We start from the raw sequence: 19,200 nt of genomic DNA, 5'->3' as shown, positions 1-19,200 counted from the left end.
GTTCAAGTGAGAAATTGGATCTTTTGAGTATGTAAGTTGGGCGATGAGAGACTTAGTGCACCTGCAGATAAACAAATATACCTTTATTATCCCTTTTTAGAACTAAATGTATCCTGGTTGGAAAATGTCTCTTGAGGTCCCTCTTCAGTGTGTACGTAACCACGGAGTGGGAACGCGTGGGACGGAAAGCATCTTAGTCTTTTTCATTCTGTAAACCGTAGATGAAGAGGGAGCAAAGGAAGTTCCCATTAGTGTGTTATGTGATCCTACCTGGCATCGTCAGACCCAAAGCAGAACCGTGAGAGGAGTGCGCCCTTGCCCCCGCGTTTTTCAGTCCTGCGAGAGCACCTCTGTGCTCCCAGGGCTCACCCTCCCCCACCCTCCTCTCCTTGCAGCCTTCCTGGTCCTCCTAGGGGCAGGACTCTGCGCCGTGTGACTCTCTGGGCCCTTGAAGGGAGCGAATGCTGCAGAGGGCTGTAGACAAGCTGGGGCCAAACAAGGACCAGTGTCTTTCTCCCTTAAATCTCTCGCTCAGAGTGGTAAATCACACACACTGATCTATACTTGTTTTGTTAGCTTTATTATGTATATAGTAAGCCAGTGGTTATTGTTAGGTTCTATAGCATACTGGTTATATACAGCATACGTATACTACAGCATATAGTATATGCAGTACAGGATCGTAAAACTGTAATACAGTATATATAGTATTTTATGTATCATGTAGATACTTAAGAAATTATTTCCAGTTTCTAAAATTACGCTCATAGGCACGATATGTTAATTTTGCCTCCACCCCCACCCCCCCTTTTTGTGTGTATGTTACATCTTTGTGCCTTAGTGCTAACAGGTTACCTATTTAAGAGAGGAGAACAAAAGGCAGTTCTTTGGATTTGTGGGAGTTTTCTTTTACCAGATATGCAATTGTCAGATACTTCTCTCCTTTCTGGTCTTTGGAGCCCTAACTTGAACGTGGAACAGAATTTCCGGAAAAACCTCCTAGTCTCTTACAGAGACCGTTGAAGGGAATACAGCTAATCCACTGAGAGTACTGAGTTTAAAAGTTCCCCTCAGACTGGCGGAGAGGAGGGTTTGGCCTCTGCGTGTCTGGATGTGCATGAGGGCCGAGGGAGAAGCGGTAGGACCTGGTTAGGAGTGGCTGGCAGGAGGTGGGCACAAGGGATGCGTGGGGACAGTTCCTTGACACGCCTGCCCTGCCAAGAGGTGGCGGCACGCCTGGATCGGCCCCTGCTGGTTCAGATCAGGATGTTTGCTTCTGTTGTAGGAGTGCCCGCAGAGCCGTCTGTGGAGCCCACAGTGACCTCCAGCCCCTTCCAACACCCCAGACCTTTTCTAAATGTTTTTAATGAAAAATTTCAAGCAAACCACAACATGGAGAGGATTTTGTTGTGAATGTCCCGTGCCTGCAGAGATTCTGTCCTTAGCGCTTCACTGCTCAGCCTCACGTCACTGCAACCTCGGGCCCCTTTCTTCCAGATACATTTCAGAGTAAATCGCAGGCATCTGTGTGCCTTCCCCAAAATGCATGTTGTTTACTAGAGCTCTTGCTTGTCTTTTGTTTGATGTAGTATTCAAGTACGTTGAAATGCACACTTCTTAAGTGTTCATTTGTTGAGTTTATTTTTTTTAAGTTTGTTTATTTTGAGAGAGAGAGAGCAAGCAAGCGAGAACGGAGGAGGGGCGAGAGAGAGGGAAAGAATTCCAGGCAGGCTCTGCACTGTCATTGCAGAGCGCAACGTGGGCCCGAAGTCACAAAACGATGAGATTGGACGCTTAATGTACTGAGCCACCCAGGCAGCCCCATTTGCTGAGTTTGAACAGACATGTGCCTGAAAAATTCAGACTCTTGTCAAGATACAGAAGAATAGTATCATCACTCCCCCCACCTGCATACTTTGAATTTAAATTTTTTAGCCATTTATTTTTTTTCATTTGACATCATTTCAGACTTTAAAATTGTTCCAAAAGTAGCAGGTACGAAGAATTCCCATATGGCCTCACCCAGCTGCCCCATGTGTTAACATCTTACATAACCACAGTCCAGGTCAGTGTTGACACGATGCCTTTCACAATATACAGACCCTATTTCCATTTTGCCCAGTTGTCACTAACGTCCTTTTTCTGCCCCAGGATCCTGCCCAGACTCACACCTGCACTTAGTTGCCTCCTCCCCAGTCTTGACCTTGACACTTTGGAAGACTACTGGCCATTAACTCTTTAGAAAGTTCCTCAGCTTGGATCTGTGTCGTGTTTTCTCAGTTAGATTTGAGTTCTGCGCTTTGGGCAGGAATCCCACAGAGGTCTGTCGTGCCTTCCCGGGGCCTCTCACAAGGCAGTGCGTGGTGTGGGAATATTTTACCACTGCTGGTGGTGTTAACTTTGGTGTCTGGTCAGGGTGCTGTCTGCCAGGCTTCTTTGTGAAGTTACTGTCCTTCCCTTTGTGGTCAGTAAGTACATTTCAGGCAGACACTTGGGAACTATGTAAATACCCTGTTTCTCATTATACTTTAATCTCTTCTAGCGTCCATTCACAAGTCTTAAACAATTATTACTGTGGTTTTGAGGAAACAGTGATCCCCCCACAAAAAAAAAAAAAAAAAAAAAAAAAACCAGAACCTTTCTTTTACATGTATGGTTTCTGAACAGAGTCAGTTTTCTACTCATGGATATTTTATTCTACAGGCTATAATCTATTACCATTATTATTTTGTTCAAATTAAGATTTGCCTTTAGGATCCCTTTCAAGTTGGCTCCTGTGCCCTTTTGATATGACCCCATTTTTTTTTAATTTTTTTTTTTTGTTTATTCATCTTGAGAGAGAGAGAACATTTGTGGGGGAGGAGCAGAGAGAGGGAGAGAGCAAATCCCAAGCAGGCTCCACTCTGTCAGTACAGGGCCCGATGTGGGGCCTGAACCCACACAACTGCAAGATCATGACCTGAGCTGAAACCAAGAGTCCCAAGAGTCAGTCACTCAACCAGCTGAGCCACCCAGGCACCCCAGACAGACCCCGTTATTTTTTTGAGCACTTCCTTACTTCCTGGCTCCTCAAGATGTTCCAGGATCATCTTGTACTTTTCCTCCTCCAGCCCTGGAATCAGCTGTTTCTCTAAAGAGCTCTGGTCCCTGTTTGGAGAATCCCATTTTTAAAAAAAATATATAGTCCCATCTCTGATCCTACAGTTAGGTTTCTGAACGGCTGTAAACCGTTATATGAGGTTCCAGAGTCTTAAAAAGATAGACTTCACAGACACCTCAGAAAGCAAGCAGAGGGCTGGAGGGCATGGTGACCGGACACCTAATCCTTAAAATTAAAAGAAAGATGCCTGTCTAACCTGAAGGTCCAGGTTTTCTAGGATTAGAACTGTTTTGAGAACCCCATATAAAGCTAGGAGCCTCAGGGCTGCCTGGGCGGCTCAGTCAGTTAGGTCGACACTTGATTTCGGCTCAGGTCATAATCTCACAGTTTGAGGGTTTGAGCCCCGCGTCAGGCTCCACACTGATAGCCCGGAGCCTGCTTGGGATTCTCTCTCTGCACCTCCCCCACTCACACATGTATGCACACTCTCTCTCAAAATAAACTTAAAAAGAAGAGGCAGAATCTTAAAAAAAAAAAAAGCTGAGCACCTGAGATCCTTGCCTCCTTGGCATTCTGAGTGTTGGAAATCTGGCTGCAGTGGTGACTGCACAGGTGAGAAATGAGCTAGCAGAGAGCCCTCGTGCTGTGGAGCGGGTGCTACGAAGCAGCAGATGTCTACCTGTTGTCCCTCTTACAGCCATGTAGAGGTGTCCCTCTAACACCACTGGGTTAAAGCCAGCAGTGGGACTAGGTGGTATCCTGAGTTCCTTTCCGGTGCTCAGAGGCCTGCAAACAACGTCACCTCTTTGCTCAGTAGCAGAGTGAACGTCTTGCGTGTCTGACTGTGTGAGGCATGTTGGCCAGATACGTTTCAGCAGGCATTGGTGACCCTGGAGGACAGAGCTGTAAAAAGGCGAATGCCAAAAAGGACTGGCCAGTGCCCTGACCTCATTCCTCCAGGTGTGTGGAACTGCTGTGTCCCAGAAGAGCCATCTGTGAGGCTTGGGTGTCCTCTCTTGGCCATCAGAAGCCACCCTGCCACCTTGACCTGGCTTGGCATAGCAAACCTACATTGCCCATCAGTTTTTATTAAACGTGTTGGTAGGCAATTGGTTTCTGTCCATCTCTGCTTATTTTCTAAATTGAAAGTTTTTATGAACTGGGGGAAAGGTTGGGTTTTGATGGTAGGATCTTTGGATGGTGGTTTGAGGGTCTGTCTTTCTAGATGGTGTCCATGGTAATATGTTGAAAGCATAGGGCGAAAGAGATGAAGAACAGGGGCGGGTCGTGTGGTAAGAGCCATGTGGTTGGTCTTAACCCTCTGGAGAACTTCTCCTGGGAATGCTAAAGAGCCAGAGTTTGAGCCAGTGGTCGGCTAGTAGCGACCAAGCAGGGAAGTGCTGGGGCTTTCCTCAGGGGGTTGTGGGCCTCATGCTGCCATAGAAGTTGGAGGAGGACACGGGAGGGTGTCTGGCCAGCCGGGTGAACGTGCCATGCACCCCTAAGATGAGACCCAGAAGAGCAGAGTCCATACCAAGTCCTCATCAGGGACCTCAAACGACTGTAAATACATGCACACCCAGCCCTGGAGCACCTAATACAATAAGCAAGTTCTGACACATGAAGGGGAAATAGACAATAATAGGTAAGAGTAGGGACTTCAGTACCCCCCTTGCAGCCATGGACAGATGATCCCCACAGAAAATGAGCAAGGCACTCTTGGAGTGGAAGCACACCAGGCACTTTCCCATTTCCATCAGCAAGCAGCTGCTCTGAGTACAGCATGCCTAGAAGACCTAAGACATGAACTTTGACATCAGAAAGCTTACCTGCCTGGTCTTCAAAGAGCTCAATAAAAACGGAGGAATTGGGAAAACACGAAGAGAATAGTTGATGTAGCACAAGAGACTACAGGTCAAGAAGAGGCAAGCCTGTTGAAGGAGGCTGAGCCGGCCTGAGGGTGTATGTTTGTGGTGTAGAGCAGGGAGTTCTACTGGCCAGGTGGGCCGCGGGACGGGTGTTGAGGGCCTGGGTGTGAATCAGGAGCTCGATCGGAAGCCTCTTGGATGCTAAGTCGAGGCCCCTGGATTCCATCCTATGGAAACAGGATTCCTGTGTTGACAGTTTAGAGGAGAATGGATTGACTACAAGGGAAATGGATCAGACCCAGTGACTAGAAGTGGGGTTCTGGGCACAAGGACCCAGTTAGGCTACAGGAGATGGCTGGGCAAGCTGTCACAGGGTGAAAGGGTGCACCGGGTTGGGAATCCGAGTTGACCTGGAGCTTACTGGCTGGGGCGGCCTGGTGCAGGTCTGCTGGAGCCTGGACCTGACCTCACCTAGCACAGGTAGGAACTCCGGTAACAACGTGTGTTATATCCTGTGCTTCCTGGGCTTTATACTTTTTCAAATTGAAGCAAAAATTCTAAGAATAGATTTGCAATCCAAATACACATCTAACTATCCCCTTCCCTCTTTTTTAACCTCAGGTTGACCCCAAAGATTGGCTTTCCGTGGAGTGAAATCAGGAACATCTCTTTCAATGACAAAAAGTTTGTCATTAAGCCCATCGACAAGAAGGCTCCCGTAAGTTTCTATGAATTCTAGGCGAGGGGTTATGGTTTTCTTATAGCCAACTATGTTTTCCGGGTAACAGTCTGATTTCTCTGGGACAAGGAGCTGGTGATAAGCAGGATCCCTTGTGTGGTACAGGGTAAACAAACTGCCAGCAGGTTACACTGAGGGTCAAGGACCCCTTGCATCATGTGACTGACCGCTACAGGAGAGGTGCGCTGGGGCCCAGGTGTCTGTCAAAAGCTAGCTGACTGTGTCCCCTAAGTTTTCAAATGGTCTTCGTTCCTTATGAAGAAAAGGACAGTTCTGAGTCATTGACCAAATGATAAGCATTTCATGAAAGGTTGCATTTCTGGGCTTGTGAAATGTTCGTTTTCCTGCGGAAAACCAACCTGCCTCCAGATGGTGTACCTGGGGTGGGGGCTCTCGTCGGCACCTCCCTGGAAGCCAGTTGGGGCACAAGTCTCAAGGGCCCGAGTTGGCTTTCTGAGCCGTCTTTGCAATTTACCACGTTACGAAAAGTCACACCTGCATCCAGGGCACCGCGGGTCCTCCTGTCCCCCACCTACATTCTCTTCCGGGACTGTGCCCCTCTGCTTTTCTCCAAGCACCGTCTGCCCCCTCCAGTGCGCTTTACGCAGGTGCCTTCGCGTTGGAGCTGATGTGGGAAGTGGGTCCTCACAGAGATGAGGCTGGTGGGACACTTCCTGGGAGGACTTAGCTAGAAAAGGGACTTCATTTCCTGCAGTCTGAAGAACGTAGACTGTTAACTAACAACCGCAAAGACTGGTGTGTGCAGGAAACGCATTCGGTTTTATCGTTGATTCTGCTAACGTGTAAGCTTTCAGCTATTTGGTGAGAAAATTTGAGACGTACATGCCGTAGTGTGACGGAATGAGTGAGGATTTTGTCTTCTAATCAGAAATCTGGTTCTTAAAACTGTCACTTAAAGGATTCTCTCATCCCGTGAGCCTGTTATGATTTTTACAGAACTGTAGATCGTAAAGGACTTTGTGTCTTGGTTACAGTGTTGGGCTTGGAGAGGCCAGCATGGGCTGTGGTCCAGGCCAGGGCGTCGGGAGCCTTCCTGGGCCGGGGCCCCGCTGGGCAACAAGTGACCCACGTGGAACAGTGAGCCGCATTATTGTCCAACTGCCCCTCCCCACGTATCAGTTAGTCTGGCGTAAGTGAAAAACAGGTCTTGACGCTGTTTGTGAAAGTATTTTCTCCTTTATTGAAAACGTTTCCTGCTGTTTGTAAACTCTTGACCCCCTACTCAGTGGGTAGTTGCCCAGTTATTTACAATTAAAGCAGCATTTAATACCGAGTTGCGAGCTCCATGGTAACAGGCCACGTTAACATGCAGCATCGCAGCCCAAGGGTCACAGTGTCCCCATGTTACCATGGGCCCTGAGGTGGGGCAGTTGGGACAGTGAGAAGACCCTCAAGTCCTTGGGTAGGCTGCCGTCTGCCCATAGGGTGGTGCTCAGTTTTCAGAACTGTTTAAAGAAGTTTGGCAGAAGCAAGAATACTGGACTGGACTACTTAAGGATTAATGTGGGGGGGGGTGGGGGGTGGGTGCGCGCGCATGCGCGTGCGTTTCTTAATTTGGCTTAAGTTTAGCTTTTGAAAACCTGAAGAATATTTCCTTTTTTTTTTTTTTTAAACTTATTGTCAAATGCTTTCCATACAATACCCAGTGCTCATCCCAGCGGGTGCCCCCCTCAATGCCCACCACCCACTTTCCCCTCTCCCCCACCCCCCATCAACCCTTAGTTCTCAGTAGTTCAGTCTCTTACGGTTTGCCTCCCTCCCGAATATTTCCTGATCTTAAAATTCCAAGCAAAGGTTGAATCAGCTGAGCATACTTTTACTATATACTAGTTCTGTGTGGGGCCGCTGATTAAAGAAAAGGCGAGAGAAGCACTGGTTGGTGGCATACTGCGAGCAGGCTCTTGTAGGATTGTGCACACAGCATGGGGTTCCTGTCCTCATGGTCCACGCTCTAGTGCAAGAGACGGATGAAAACAAGTACCGTGCTTTCCGGCGGTGAATTCAACAGTGTGGTTATATTTAGTAACAAATCAGGATGAGGGGACGGGGGACGGTGTGACCGCTCCAGGTGGTTGGGACTACCTCACCAAGAAGGCCGACCTTGTCAGGCTCCTGTCGGGGGGGGAGGGGGGGGCAGGGGTTCCAAGTGAGGAGCTGGTTTGAGGGGACGCATCCCCGTCCCCCTCCGCACCTCGCCAGGGTCGCTCTGCTCCTTCCTGCCTCTGCGGCACTGCCCCGCTTCTGGCCCTGTACTCGGGGCCGTAGAGAATCCCGTTGGCCCAGGAGACAGACAAGGAAACGCCAGAGGTCCGGGCTGGCTCGCTGGTGTGGCTTAGGATTCCTTTGCTGAGGCTGACTCGTGGAGGGCAGTTTCCGTGGCAGGCTTACAGACGAGCCACTGTCGCCCGTGCTCCCGGCGACCGGGCGTGTCCCTTATAAAAGCTGGCTCTCCTCCTGCCTGCTGGGACACTGCACGGCGGGCTGGGGCACCGAGAGTGCTCGGAGCCTGCCCCCTGCCCTGTCATCCTGCGGGGGCAGAGACCGGCTCTGCCTCCTTCAAAAAGGGCTTTTTGTCCCTGTGGCTTCGTGGAAGAGTGAGGGCTCTGGCAGCTACCTGTTTAATTTAGGAAAACCGCCGTTTCCCTGGGAGCAGCTCTGCCCTCAGTCGAGGGCGGCCTCCTGGAGGCTCGTGGGGCTCCTCGCTTCACTTGCGTTTCCATCTCCTTCTCTTGTATCCTTAGGGACTTGGATCCGTTCCCTTGAACTCGCCTCATGCCTCGAGTTTCAGGTTTTAGGACGTCCGTTCTCTCCAGGGTTGGGAAGGTCCGCTCCAGGTCTAGTTGGTGTTGTGGTTTTGCATGAGGAGGCATGGGCTGGGTACTTGGATTTAGAAATCCTTAAATAAATACTGGTTTCAGTTTTTGTTTTTAACTTGAAGTCGGAAACCAGCCTCCTTCAAAGGCAGCGTAGGAAATTTCCTCTTCTCTCAGGCTGTGTGCAGAGCTTGACTCAGGATCACCTGCCGCCATGATGCTACCGCAGTTTCTGTCCCTTGACGTCTTTGTAAGGAGGAGTTGGTGCTAATCGGAGCTCCTTTGCAACGCTTAGCCACAGTTGACATCTTTTTGGGTGGCATGCCCGCGCGGCCCTAACAGAAGATCGGTTTCTCTTGTGTAACAGAGATAGGTGCGCGGTGAACACACCTGCTTCTCCCAGCTCTGCAGACACTCCCTGGGAAACCCGATGACTTCGTCACGAGTGTGTGGAAGCCCGAGGAGAGCCCCCCCACCCCCGGGAACTCCGTGGGCTCTCGGGTTCAACATTACTGTCTTTCCAGCATTTCTGGCACAGATGAAAAAACAGAGAGGCTACATAGGGCCTTCGGGGCGTGTTGCTCAGCTCAGTGGCATGTCCCTTCGGGTTGCAGAAGCTGCTGTGTCTTTGTTTCATCCACCCTTCCCCTGTTCCCCTTCCCCTGGTCAGAATCTGGATGCCAGGAGCCCCGTACTGAGAAGAGAAAGGGGAAAAAAGCGGAAGCAGACTGGCATTTAAAAACAACTTCTCACCAGTTTCTAAACCCTCTCTCCCCTCCCATCCCCTGCATTAATCACAGCAGTAGCTGGAGCTAGGAGGCGAAGTCGTGTGACCTCCCTGTGGCACATCCCGGACTTCTGTGCTCATAGTCCTAACGTTCTTGGATGCTTTGTTTGGTCTGTTCTCTTCAAAAAGGTTCCACTTTCATAAGGCAGCCAGCACTCTGTCTGAGCCTCTGTGTACCAGGCAACTCCTGTCCTGCCAGACCCCATTCTGAGTCCTGACAAACAGGATCTGAGTTAATCTTCTGAGCAGTCCAGTTAGATTACTGTCCTCCCCACTGTGCAGCTGACGGTGTTCAGCCTCAGAGGAAATGACTCACTCAAGGTCACAGGCTCAGCCGTGGCAGCGCTGTGTAAACTCCAGCACCTGGTAAATATAGGGTATTAGTTGGGTCCTTGAGACAGAGATGGATGAACACAGGCCTGCTGGCAAGGGAGGTGCCTGTCCAGTAGAAGATGGAGACCAATACAAGTCAGCCGAGGAAAGTGTGGATGACCCCCTCAAGTGCAGGGGACACGGGAGGGGTCGCAGAGACCGGAGATGATGGCTTCATGCCGTCTCCTGATGTGCCGGTACCCCTGGGTTTATGGGATTGGACAGTACTTCCCAAGTAGCAAAGATGCTTTGAGCAAATCTGTTTGGGGGCACGAAAGTGCAGTTCAGGTGAACAAGGGGTAGGCTGGAGCCGGAGCCAGAAGCCTCCACACACACGTGCCCTGCCACGGCATTTGTACCTGGTCCTGGAGACAGGTTGGCGTCAGGCGTCCGGTAGTGACCCGATTGACAGCTGGTGGCAGTGTAGGAGGTGACGGTTGAGGCAGGGAGACCAGCCACACCCCAGGCAAGACTTGGACATGGTGGCTCTGGGGTTGCTGGGGATGGGTGTTACCTGCAGATCAGGCAGCACGGGAATCGGGGTGCTGGGTTTCCCAAGGCCGTAAGACCCCCTGACCCAGAGAGGGGCTTCGTAGTCCAGCCAGAGGGGTTTCAGTGCGCGTGTACACCCGCAAAGACCACACGCACTTGCTCCCTTTGTTCCGGAGAATCCAAATCCGGTGACACCAGGGACTTTCTGTCTGGCCACTTGTTGTCCCTGGCTTTTCCTTGAAGCCCCACTGTGGCCCCATTTGTCCTTTTGGAAAAGGTTATCCGGAACTTTGTGAAGTCGGGTTTGGAAGAAGACAGCCAGAGGAGGGAGCTCCCCCTGAGGGTCGGCCCTGTTCTGTTCTGTAGGACTTCGTGTTCTATGCCCCCCGCCTGCGAATTAACAAGCGGATCCTGCAGCTGTGCATGGGCAATCACGAGCTGTACATGCGCCGCAGGAAGCCCGACACCATCGAGGTGCAACAGATGAAGGCTCAGGCGCGGGAGGAGAAGCACCAGAAGCAGCTGGAGCGGTGAGCGGGCGGGAGGCCAGCGGGGCGGGGCGGCGCGGCGTCTGCCTGGGCTCACTGCCCGCGGGACACCCGGGCCCTTCCCCATCGGAGGAGCCGCGGGCACCTCACCTGGCCAACGAGGGTGGAGCTGCCTCGCTGCGGGCCGGGCGGCGGGAGGGCCCCGGGGCGGGAGCGCCGGGGGTCGCTGCTGCCACTGCGGAGTCCCTTCCATTGGAGGGCGGTCCTGGACTGGGCGCTGGTGACGTGGCAAGTGCCTGCCAGCTCCTAGCCTTCCCGTGTCCCCCCGCCCAACAGGCAGCAGCTGGAAACCGAGAAGAAGAGGAGAGAAACCGTGGAGAGAGAGAAGGAGCAGATGATGCGGGAGAAGGAGGAGCTGATGCTCAGGCTGCAGGACTTCGAGCAGAAAACCAAGAAGGCAGAGAAAGGTGGGTGTGTGCTGGGCACTTTTGCCGTAGGCCAGCGTCCCCGCGGCGAGGGCCAGGTGGCCGGGCAGTACGCTCACAGCCAGGATGGTCTCCGGTGAACACGGCACCCACAGTAGAGGCTCGCGGACCAGAGCCGATGACGAGGGGTTGGATCGGATGGTTCTGTACGGTTCTAAGTGCTTTCTGCACATCATCCTTTTAAATTTCCATTCCTCACTCCTTTGGGGTTAGTACTGAGTTACCCCCATTTTCCTGTTGAGGATGTTAAAGTTTAGCGGGTAAAACAGTTTGCCCAAGGTCACCGGCTAGTGACTGCCCAAACCATGCCACGTGGCCCTGGCCCGTCTTAGAAACTAAAACTTGGGCAGGCGGTGCAGTTTCTGCATTTGCCAGGAGAGCCTGGCCCTGGCCAGGAGGGAGAAACCCTGCGCGGCAGTTTCTGACCATGGTGAGGATGCCGATGTGCGCAGCAGGAACGCACCCCAGAGTGCTTTTCCCTTCGGTGTCCGTGGAAGCAGAGGCCCCGGTGCAGTGCTTTGTAGCCCGTGGGGTGGTTCCCGCCCCGGCCCCCATCCCGTGCCTCTGGGCTGGGAATTCGGGGCCCCTGGCCGAAGCCGTCGAGCAGTCCTGGGTCTGTGCCCTCTCTCCAGAACTCTCGGACCAGATTCAGAGAGCCCTGCAGCTGGAGGAGGAGAGGAAGCGTGCACAGGAGGAGGCAGAGCGCCTGGAGGCTGACCGCGTGGCCGCTCTGCGGGCCAAGGAGGAGCTGGAGCGGCAGGCGGCGGATCAGATAAAGAGCCAGGAGCAGCTGGTACGAGCTCCCTGAGTTTCACGAGGCTGAAGCACGGAGAGGCCGCCTCTGGGGATGACACAGTGACACCTGCTGTATCATCCGTCCTTTGTGTCCGTGGCCGGAAAACCACCTGCTCGAAGGCTTTCAGCCTGGTGGGAGAGGCCGTCCCGGTGGGTGGACCTCGGGTGGTTCCACTGTGGTCCTCTGAGCGAGGCCTCGAGGACACAGTGGGCAGCAGCGGCCGGGGAGAAGGCGGGGACGAGGCTGAGTTGCCCACGGGGCCAGTTGCCAAAACACGTGGCCGTCCGTCGGCAAGAGGGCTCTGGCCACAGGCCCCGCGGTAATCGGAGCTTCGTGCGCCCCGCCAGGCCGCGGAGCTGGCCGAGTACACCGCCAAGATCGCGCTCCTGGAGGAGGCCCGGCGGCGCAAGGAGGACGAGGTGGAGGAGTGGCAGCACAGGGTGAGTGCGCGCACTCGGGGCTGGGGCTGGCAGCACACGCCCCCCCCCCCCATGCTCCCCCCCCCCCCCACATCATGAGCCAGACCCCCCCAGGGGCAGGCTCGGTCTGCCCGGCAGGGAGCCTCGGGTTCACTTCCACCCACCTTGCCGTGTCCCCGCCCCCCGCCTCAGACCTTTTGGCCCCATCAGGCGCCAGCTTCAGACGCAGCTGTGTGGGTGCCCCTGGCAACGGGCCACCCAAGGCCTCCTGCCTCTCGAGACCCCTAGCGTATGCAGCGAGGCACCATGCAAAGGCCCAGGCTCAAGGTCTCAGGATGCAGGCAAGGGTCTCCACTCTGTTCCTCCCTGTGTGATAGGACAGGGGCCTGACCTCTCCAAGCCTCAGTTTCCTCGTTGCAGATCAGGACTAATAGCCAACCTGTAAGGTTGCTCTGAGGACCAACCTGCAGAGGGTTGAATGAATTGTAGCTGTAACAGTAAGAACCATGTTCCGCTGCAGTGTCCGGGGAGCCGGTCTCTCCAGCCGGGAGTCCCCCACACCCAGCAGAAAAGCATGGTCCCCGGGGGAGCTTTGGATGTGGTTCCGTGTAGACATCTGAGCTGTGACAGCCCCCCACATGGACCTCCCACTGTCCTTCCCTGGTGCCTCCCTCACCATTCGGCCCCCACGCCCCGAATCCAAGTTGCATGCAGATCTCCGGTCTTTAGGTTTTGGAGAAAGCACTCATTATAAGGTATTAAGTGGCAAAAGCTGATTTCAAACTAAGCTCATCTCCAGGGCTGGCATGGCAGCAAAGTAGGCATGATTATTTGTACCGCCAAGAAGTTGCCGGAAGGTTTAGGGGTAATGGCAGGTAGGAAAGTGCTTGAACACAGTGCAGGCAGGCAGTGAGGAGCTTAATGAAGAGTGGCCACACCAGGAAGGAGAACAAAGCTGCACTCTAAAACACTATAGTGGCTTTTTCTGGTGGCTAGAGGGTTTCTTGTTTAGTAAGTTCCCTTTAAGAAACCTATACAATGAACATATTCTAGAATTAGGCACAGAAGAAAAGTATGGGGTTTTTTAAAAAAATTTTTTTTATTATTAAGAGAATGCAAGTGGGGGAGGGGCAGAGAGAGGGAGACACAGAATCCGAAGCAGGCTCCAGGTTCTGAGCTGTCAGCACAGAGCCGGATGTGTGGGGCTCAAACTCATGAACCGTGAGATCATGACCTGAGCCAAAGCCGATGCTCAACCAACTGAGCTACTTAGGCGCCCAAGAAGCTATGGTTCTTAAAGTCGACCCCCTGGCATCAGTTTTTTTTGTGCCCTGGGCACGGTTGAGAACTGCTCAGAGGATCTGGAGCCCCAGACTCGGGAAGAGGCTGGTCACACCCTGCACAGGGACACGTGGTCCCCTCCTCCGCTCCGTGCCGCTTAGGCTCATGCACCCAGCCCGCCAGGGGAAGGGGAGGCGAGTGGCGAGACGAGGTGCAGAAGCCTTCGTTGGTTTAAGAAAAGGGGATTCTTCCAAAGATGGTCTAAACACGTGGTTCCACGTGACAAGTGGTCACCTGTGTCCCGACTACTTTCAAAGGCCAAAGAAGCCCAGGACGACTTGGTGAAGACCAAGGAGGAGCTGCACCTGGTGATGACCGCCCCCCCGCCCCCGCCCCCCCCTGTCTACGAGCCGGTGAGCTACCACGTCCAGGACAGCCTGCAGGACGAGGGCGCAGAGCACACGGGCTACAGCGCCGAGCTCTCGAGCGAGGGCATCTTGGATGACCGCAACGAGGAGAAGCGCATCACCGAGGCCGAGAAGAACGAGCGGGTGCAGCGGCAGCTGATGGTGAGGGCAGCGGGCGGGGGGGCGCCCCTCCTCCTCCTGTCTCCCAGGGTGGCGCGGGGGCTGTCCCCCCGCACCCACCTCTCCTGGTCGTGCCTGACCTGTGCTGCTTCACGTTGTAGACCCTGACCAACGAGCTGTCCCAGGCCAGGGACGAGAACAAGAGGACCCACAACGACATCATCCACAACGAGAACATGAGGCAAGGCCGGGACAAGTACAAGACGCTGCGTCAGATCCGGCAGGGCAACACCAAGCAGCGGATCGACGAGTTCGAGGCCATGTGAGGCCAGGACTGGGGTGGGGTGGGGCACAGGGGTGGGGCCTCACCTCTGGGCTTTGTGGGGGGATCGCTGGCAGACTCCAGAGCTTGTATTTGTAGTTCTTTAAATCTAGAACCCCCACCCCCATCGAAGTCCAGTTCCTTTAAAATGAGAGTAGTTATGTCAGCGGGAATATTCTGGGGCTGGGATCAGTGGACGCTTCCCTGGTTTATTTTTCCCAATTGTATCATTGTGCCAAACAGGCCCGGTTTCATTATTACTGTTATTGAATCACCTCCTGGTCTTTGCCTACAGCAGGACTGAATTAAGGAAAGATGCCTGTGAAGTCCATGCTGGCATGTGTGATACAAGATTCCCTGTAATTAAAACCACATCGTGGCTTATATTCTGTGCCATACTTTTTTCTGTATTTGAAATTAGCTCAAGTTGATTTTTGATTTCTATGAAGGATCCATCTTTGTATATTTGTTTTTTGAGGGGTGAAAATTATCTTGAAAACCGAGTCTAAAGCACTCACACACAGTGCACACACTGATTTTTCTTCCTCCCCTCCTCCAGTTCGGGATCAACAGGGAGGACACTCCAGTCTTAGATGAACTTTTGTTTTCTTGCTTAACAGAAGGGCTACCTTGTTGGACTCACACCAATTAATGATCAGCTGTCGAGAATAGTATTTATATATGTGACAATATGGGTTTGTAACATTAGTTTTACAAAGGGAAAGTTTCATTCTGTATATTTTGTTACCTTTTACAGAATAAAAGAATTACATATTAAAAACCATGCAACCATGGCAGGTGATGTGACGTGAGGGCAGTGATGAGGTTGATTAACTGCTATAATCACATCTGTGAACATGACTTTTCACTCTGCTCTCTGTGCACGTAACGGACTATGCACGGCTCGGTTTTCTGTCCAAGCTTCTTGTTTGAAACCATGCACACATGCTGTTCGGATAATTCAGGCCCCACCCAGCTATGAAGGGGCTCTTCCAACCTGGTCCGGTCTCCGTTCCCACAAGGAGAACCTGTTCTGACCTACCGCTTCCTCGAAAAGTTGTTGAAATGCCAGGTCTCGCCACCGGTGCCCTGTCGCGCTCAGCTGTGTCCTTTTCCTTTCCGGGCAAGAGTCCTGTGCAGATGAACCCCGCACCACAGATTGAGAAATAAAAAGATGTGCAAGGCAAGCTGTGGCCATGGGTGTGTACTTGCGTGTCGGGGTGGGAGGGCCCTCATCGGACTCTGCATCCGAGCGGCCCTGGGGGCCGTGCTCTCCAGACCTGCTGCCCCTCGGGTGGACCCTGGCGCTTACCCAGCCGACACGGGGGTCCCCTCGGCACTCCCCGGGGCAGCCTGATCTGCCTCCTCGAGGGACCTAACACCCGCCAGGGCTCTTAATGTTTCTTTCAAATGCATATGCCGTAAGTTTCACTCTCTGATAAGCATCAGGGGACAGAGGGGAGTGTTGACCATTTATTGAAATCGGACCATTTCCACACCTCAGCACAAAACCAACCCGAGACTCATGTTAATACCATCAGCCGTTGAACATAAATACACGTGGGGGTGTGGAGGAATGTTCTCGCTACAGCTGCAGCCGGCGAGTGTCCACACCCACGCGTCCAGCCACCTTCTGGCATGCGGCACTCGAGACTCCCACTGCGGACTGGAACCTTGGCGTCAGTGAAGAATGAGTGTCAGGTCTGTCCACAGATTGGGGCTGGAAAGGACTTTCTGCCATTGAAGCTCTGACTGAGAGCATGAGTCCACGCCGCCAGCTGCGTCTTCCTCTGCGAGGGCAGTGAGGTGACAAATCAGTAATGGGGGGTGACGAGACATGCCACCTTCCCAGCCCTTTCCTCGGCTTTATTATTTTTGAGAGCGCGAGTGGGGGGGGAGAGAGCCCCAAGCAGGCTCCGTGCTGCCAGCGCAGAGCCCAGCGTGGGGCTCGAACCCACGAACCGTGAGATTGTGACCTGAGCCACAATCAAGAGCCAGACGCTTTACCGACTGACCCACCCAGGCGCCTCACCTTGGCTTTTTAAAAAGGAGGACAATCGAGGCACCTGGGTGGCTCAGTCAGTTAAGCATTCGACTGGCTGTCAGCACAGAGCCCGCTTCAGATTCTCTGTCCCCTTCCCTGCCCCTCCCCCATTCAGGCTCTTACTCTAAAAAGTATTTTAAAAAGCCAAAGACAAACCTCTTAAAGCGTTTTTCACCTCAAGACCATATGAAAATGCCAACCACTGGTGAGGAAGGGCAAGACCACCTCTGCCCCGATACGAAACTTGGAACAGAACGCGCTTGGGCCTCCCTAAATCCTGTGCGGACTTCAGAGCCCAAAGCTGCTTTCTTTCCCATAGTTTGAAAGGAGGGGACGCGTTTGGTGGGTTGGCTCTTCGAGGTGAGTGGACGGTCTTAATACATTACTGTGGCCGTGGATCGAGGGGAGGGGGTGTCCCAGACTGGGAGCCAGGTTTGCAGACAGAAAGGAATCCCGACGGGAAGGGGGTGTGCCTTGAAGAATGTTCCTTTCAAAACAGTAATTGAGGGATTCTGGTTTGTCTTCAGAGGGCCTGGGGCGGGGAGTGGGGGCTCTGGAGATGGGTGCAGGTGTCTCTGGTTGGCACAGTGTTTGAGGGGCACTACTTGTGGGCAGGGACCAGGGTGTGCGACCCCCTGCACCAAGGGCCGCCTCCCCCACAAAGCCAGCAGCACCCCAGCCCAGCGACACTGAGGAGCATCACCCTTTCATCCCACTCTTTCTGAGCTTTGAGTCGCCATTTGTTTGGATTAAGGTATTTTCCCATAAGAAAATAATCCTTTTATGATGGACACCACGAACAAAAGCCAGTACTGTTCCCAGCCCATTTTGAAGCCTATCATTTTTGTGTCGTTAGCACATCTACATCTGATCTAAATTGTTGAAATGCTTCTCTATTAGAGCTCAGTTGTAGAGTGAGAACTAGACGTGGCCATCTCCTTAATTATGGTGAGTTAGGCCATTTCCAAGTCCGCCAAATCACCTGCCATCATGGAAGCACGATTGCCCTTTCAGTGGTAACCACGTTAAGACAGTCGCTAAGGATAAGCCGTGCTGCTTAGGCCCAATAAATACCTCGGACGGACTTACTGGAACCAAGCCTGGCTGCCCCCAGCAAGCGGTCGTTCACACCAAAGATGGCCTGGTCCCAGACGGTTAACTCCAGGCTGGACTGCCTCAGCTGAGAAGGGCTTACGCCACTGAACGTGAAGGAGTGCTTCCACTGGGGGCAAGCTTGCTTCTTGATGACTGGGGACTTGAGCTTCAGCTTGTGTTGGTCTGGCAGAGTCAGGCAGCTGCAGGAGAGAGAGAGAGAGAGAGAGAGAGAGAGAGAGAGAGAGAGACCCTGACTCTGCAGTTCCTGTCCTGCCCGGCTTCCGCCCCTGGTGCCCTCCGGAAGGGCTAAATCCACCACAAAAGAAAAATTCCAAGCCGGGAACCAGGATGGGAATCGCAAGATTGGCCATGTGACCTCTTGCTAGGATGTTCCGGATTTAGGGCTAAAGTCTGCTCCAGACGCTAAGGGTAATTGGGATTCCAGGCCACTCGGCCCCTCATCGTAATCCCCCCTCCTCGGTAATGCCTACCACCAGGCAAAGCGGGGCTTTAGACCTGCTACCCAGGGACGGGGACTCCGCACACACATTCTCTCCCCTTAACCCTGTTCTCAGGAAGTAAATGCAGAAGGGCCACATAAGTCGCCCAAGGCCATATGTTATGTGGCAGCCTGAGGATAGGAACTCAGCGCTGTCTTGACACGGTAAGCCCCCATTTTTCCATTATGTCACTGGGGACAAAGCAGTTCTGTATAGTAATTAATGGTGGTGCTTTACTTTTAGAGACACCGGCACACCTGTAGTGGATAAGGATGAAATAAACAGACTCCATCTTCTTGTTACTCCAGGAGGAGATGCTAAGCTGAGGGAATGCGTGCCAAACGCACTGCTTTTTTCCAAGCTCCGTTTCAGCCAGGAAAGGCTGACTTTCTGATGCAATTATATGAACCAGTAAGATCTGGGTTTGGGGTTAAAACGCAGTGTTCCAGATCTAGCCTCCACACGGCCAAATCCCCTGAGTTCTGGAAATCGGAGTCTTTAACACAGTGTCGGATTTTCCCAGGAAAGCTAAAATACAAATTCAAAATGGCTTGCCCTTTCTGGTGTTTCCTATGTAGCTTCCAGGAATCGGTAAATGATGGTTGATTAAATAGAATACTTACCCCTTAACAAAGGAGTTTAGGGTACCATCTGACCGCACAGCTAAATTCTTGGCTCCCAGCACGACCAGACAAAGCTGACCGTTAGGGGATGGCCCATCTCCCGTCCCTGGAAGGAAAGCAGCATTTGCTGTGAGCCCCACTTCTGCACGTAGCACCCCAAAACCGACAGCAAGAGGACATTAGAGCCCTGAGGCCCCAAGGGAGCAGACGGGAAGAGGAGGACATCCACTGGGGGAAGGCTCTGCTGGCCTTGTTCACATGCTGTCCCACTGCAAGGCTAGCGTGGCGACAGGATGGAGGGATCACCCAAATCCAAGAATGGAAGCTGCAAAGATAGTAAAGAGGGACCCAAGGAGAGGAAGGCTGTAGGGGTTTCGGTCTAGCTGCCGGGGGTGGTTTGGGGGGATGTGGGGGCCCCAAGACCTCTC

The 19,200-nt window shown here is 52.9% G+C and overlaps 2 protein-coding genes across 10 annotated transcripts in view; one reads left to right on the top strand and one right to left on the bottom strand.

Moving 5' to 3' along the window:
• The window catches only part of EZR (ezrin), a 51,144-nt gene extending 35,447 nt beyond the window's left edge, over nt 1-15,697 (top strand). For both annotated transcript variants that reach the window (XM_023254543.2, XM_023254544.2), the window contains 7 exons: nt 5,590-5,686; nt 10,559-10,722; nt 11,017-11,147; nt 11,798-11,958; nt 12,309-12,401; nt 13,979-14,230; nt 14,350-15,697. In XM_023254543.2, the coding sequence (XP_023110311.1) occupies nt 5,590-5,686; nt 10,559-10,722; nt 11,017-11,147; nt 11,798-11,958; nt 12,309-12,401; nt 13,979-14,230; nt 14,350-14,514 (1,063 nt within the window). In that variant the 3' untranslated portion in view covers nt 14,515-15,697. The remainder of the gene's footprint in view (nt 1-5,589; nt 5,687-10,558; nt 10,723-11,016; nt 11,148-11,797; nt 11,959-12,308; nt 12,402-13,978; nt 14,231-14,349) is intronic.
• Nucleotides 15,698-15,970: 273 nt separating this feature from the next.
• Nucleotides 15,971-19,200, bottom strand: part of SYTL3 (synaptotagmin like 3) — a 94,023-nt gene continuing 90,793 nt past the window's right edge. For 6 of the 8 annotated variants that reach the window (XM_019831441.3, XM_045058310.1, XM_019831440.3 and 3 more), the window contains 3 exons: nt 18,773-18,878; nt 17,629-17,849; nt 15,971-16,300 (listed from right to left, as the gene is read on the bottom strand). In XM_019831441.3, coding sequence (XP_019687000.3) covers nt 16,191-16,300; nt 17,629-17,849; nt 18,773-18,878 — 437 coding nt within the window. In that variant the 3' untranslated portion in view covers nt 15,971-16,190. The remainder of the gene's footprint in view (nt 16,301-17,628; nt 17,850-18,772; nt 18,879-19,200) is intronic. The other 2 variants (XM_045058311.1, XM_045058313.1) reach the window with 1 other exon arrangement.

Source organism: Felis catus, chromosome B2 (genome assembly GCF_018350175.1).
Source record: "Felis catus isolate Fca126 chromosome B2, F.catus_Fca126_mat1.0, whole genome shotgun sequence".
In the NCBI taxonomy this organism is placed as follows: Eukaryota; Metazoa; Chordata; class Mammalia; order Carnivora; family Felidae; genus Felis; species Felis catus.
Note: the sequence above shows the minus strand (reverse complement) of the source record. Positions and strands in the feature narration are given on the sequence as shown.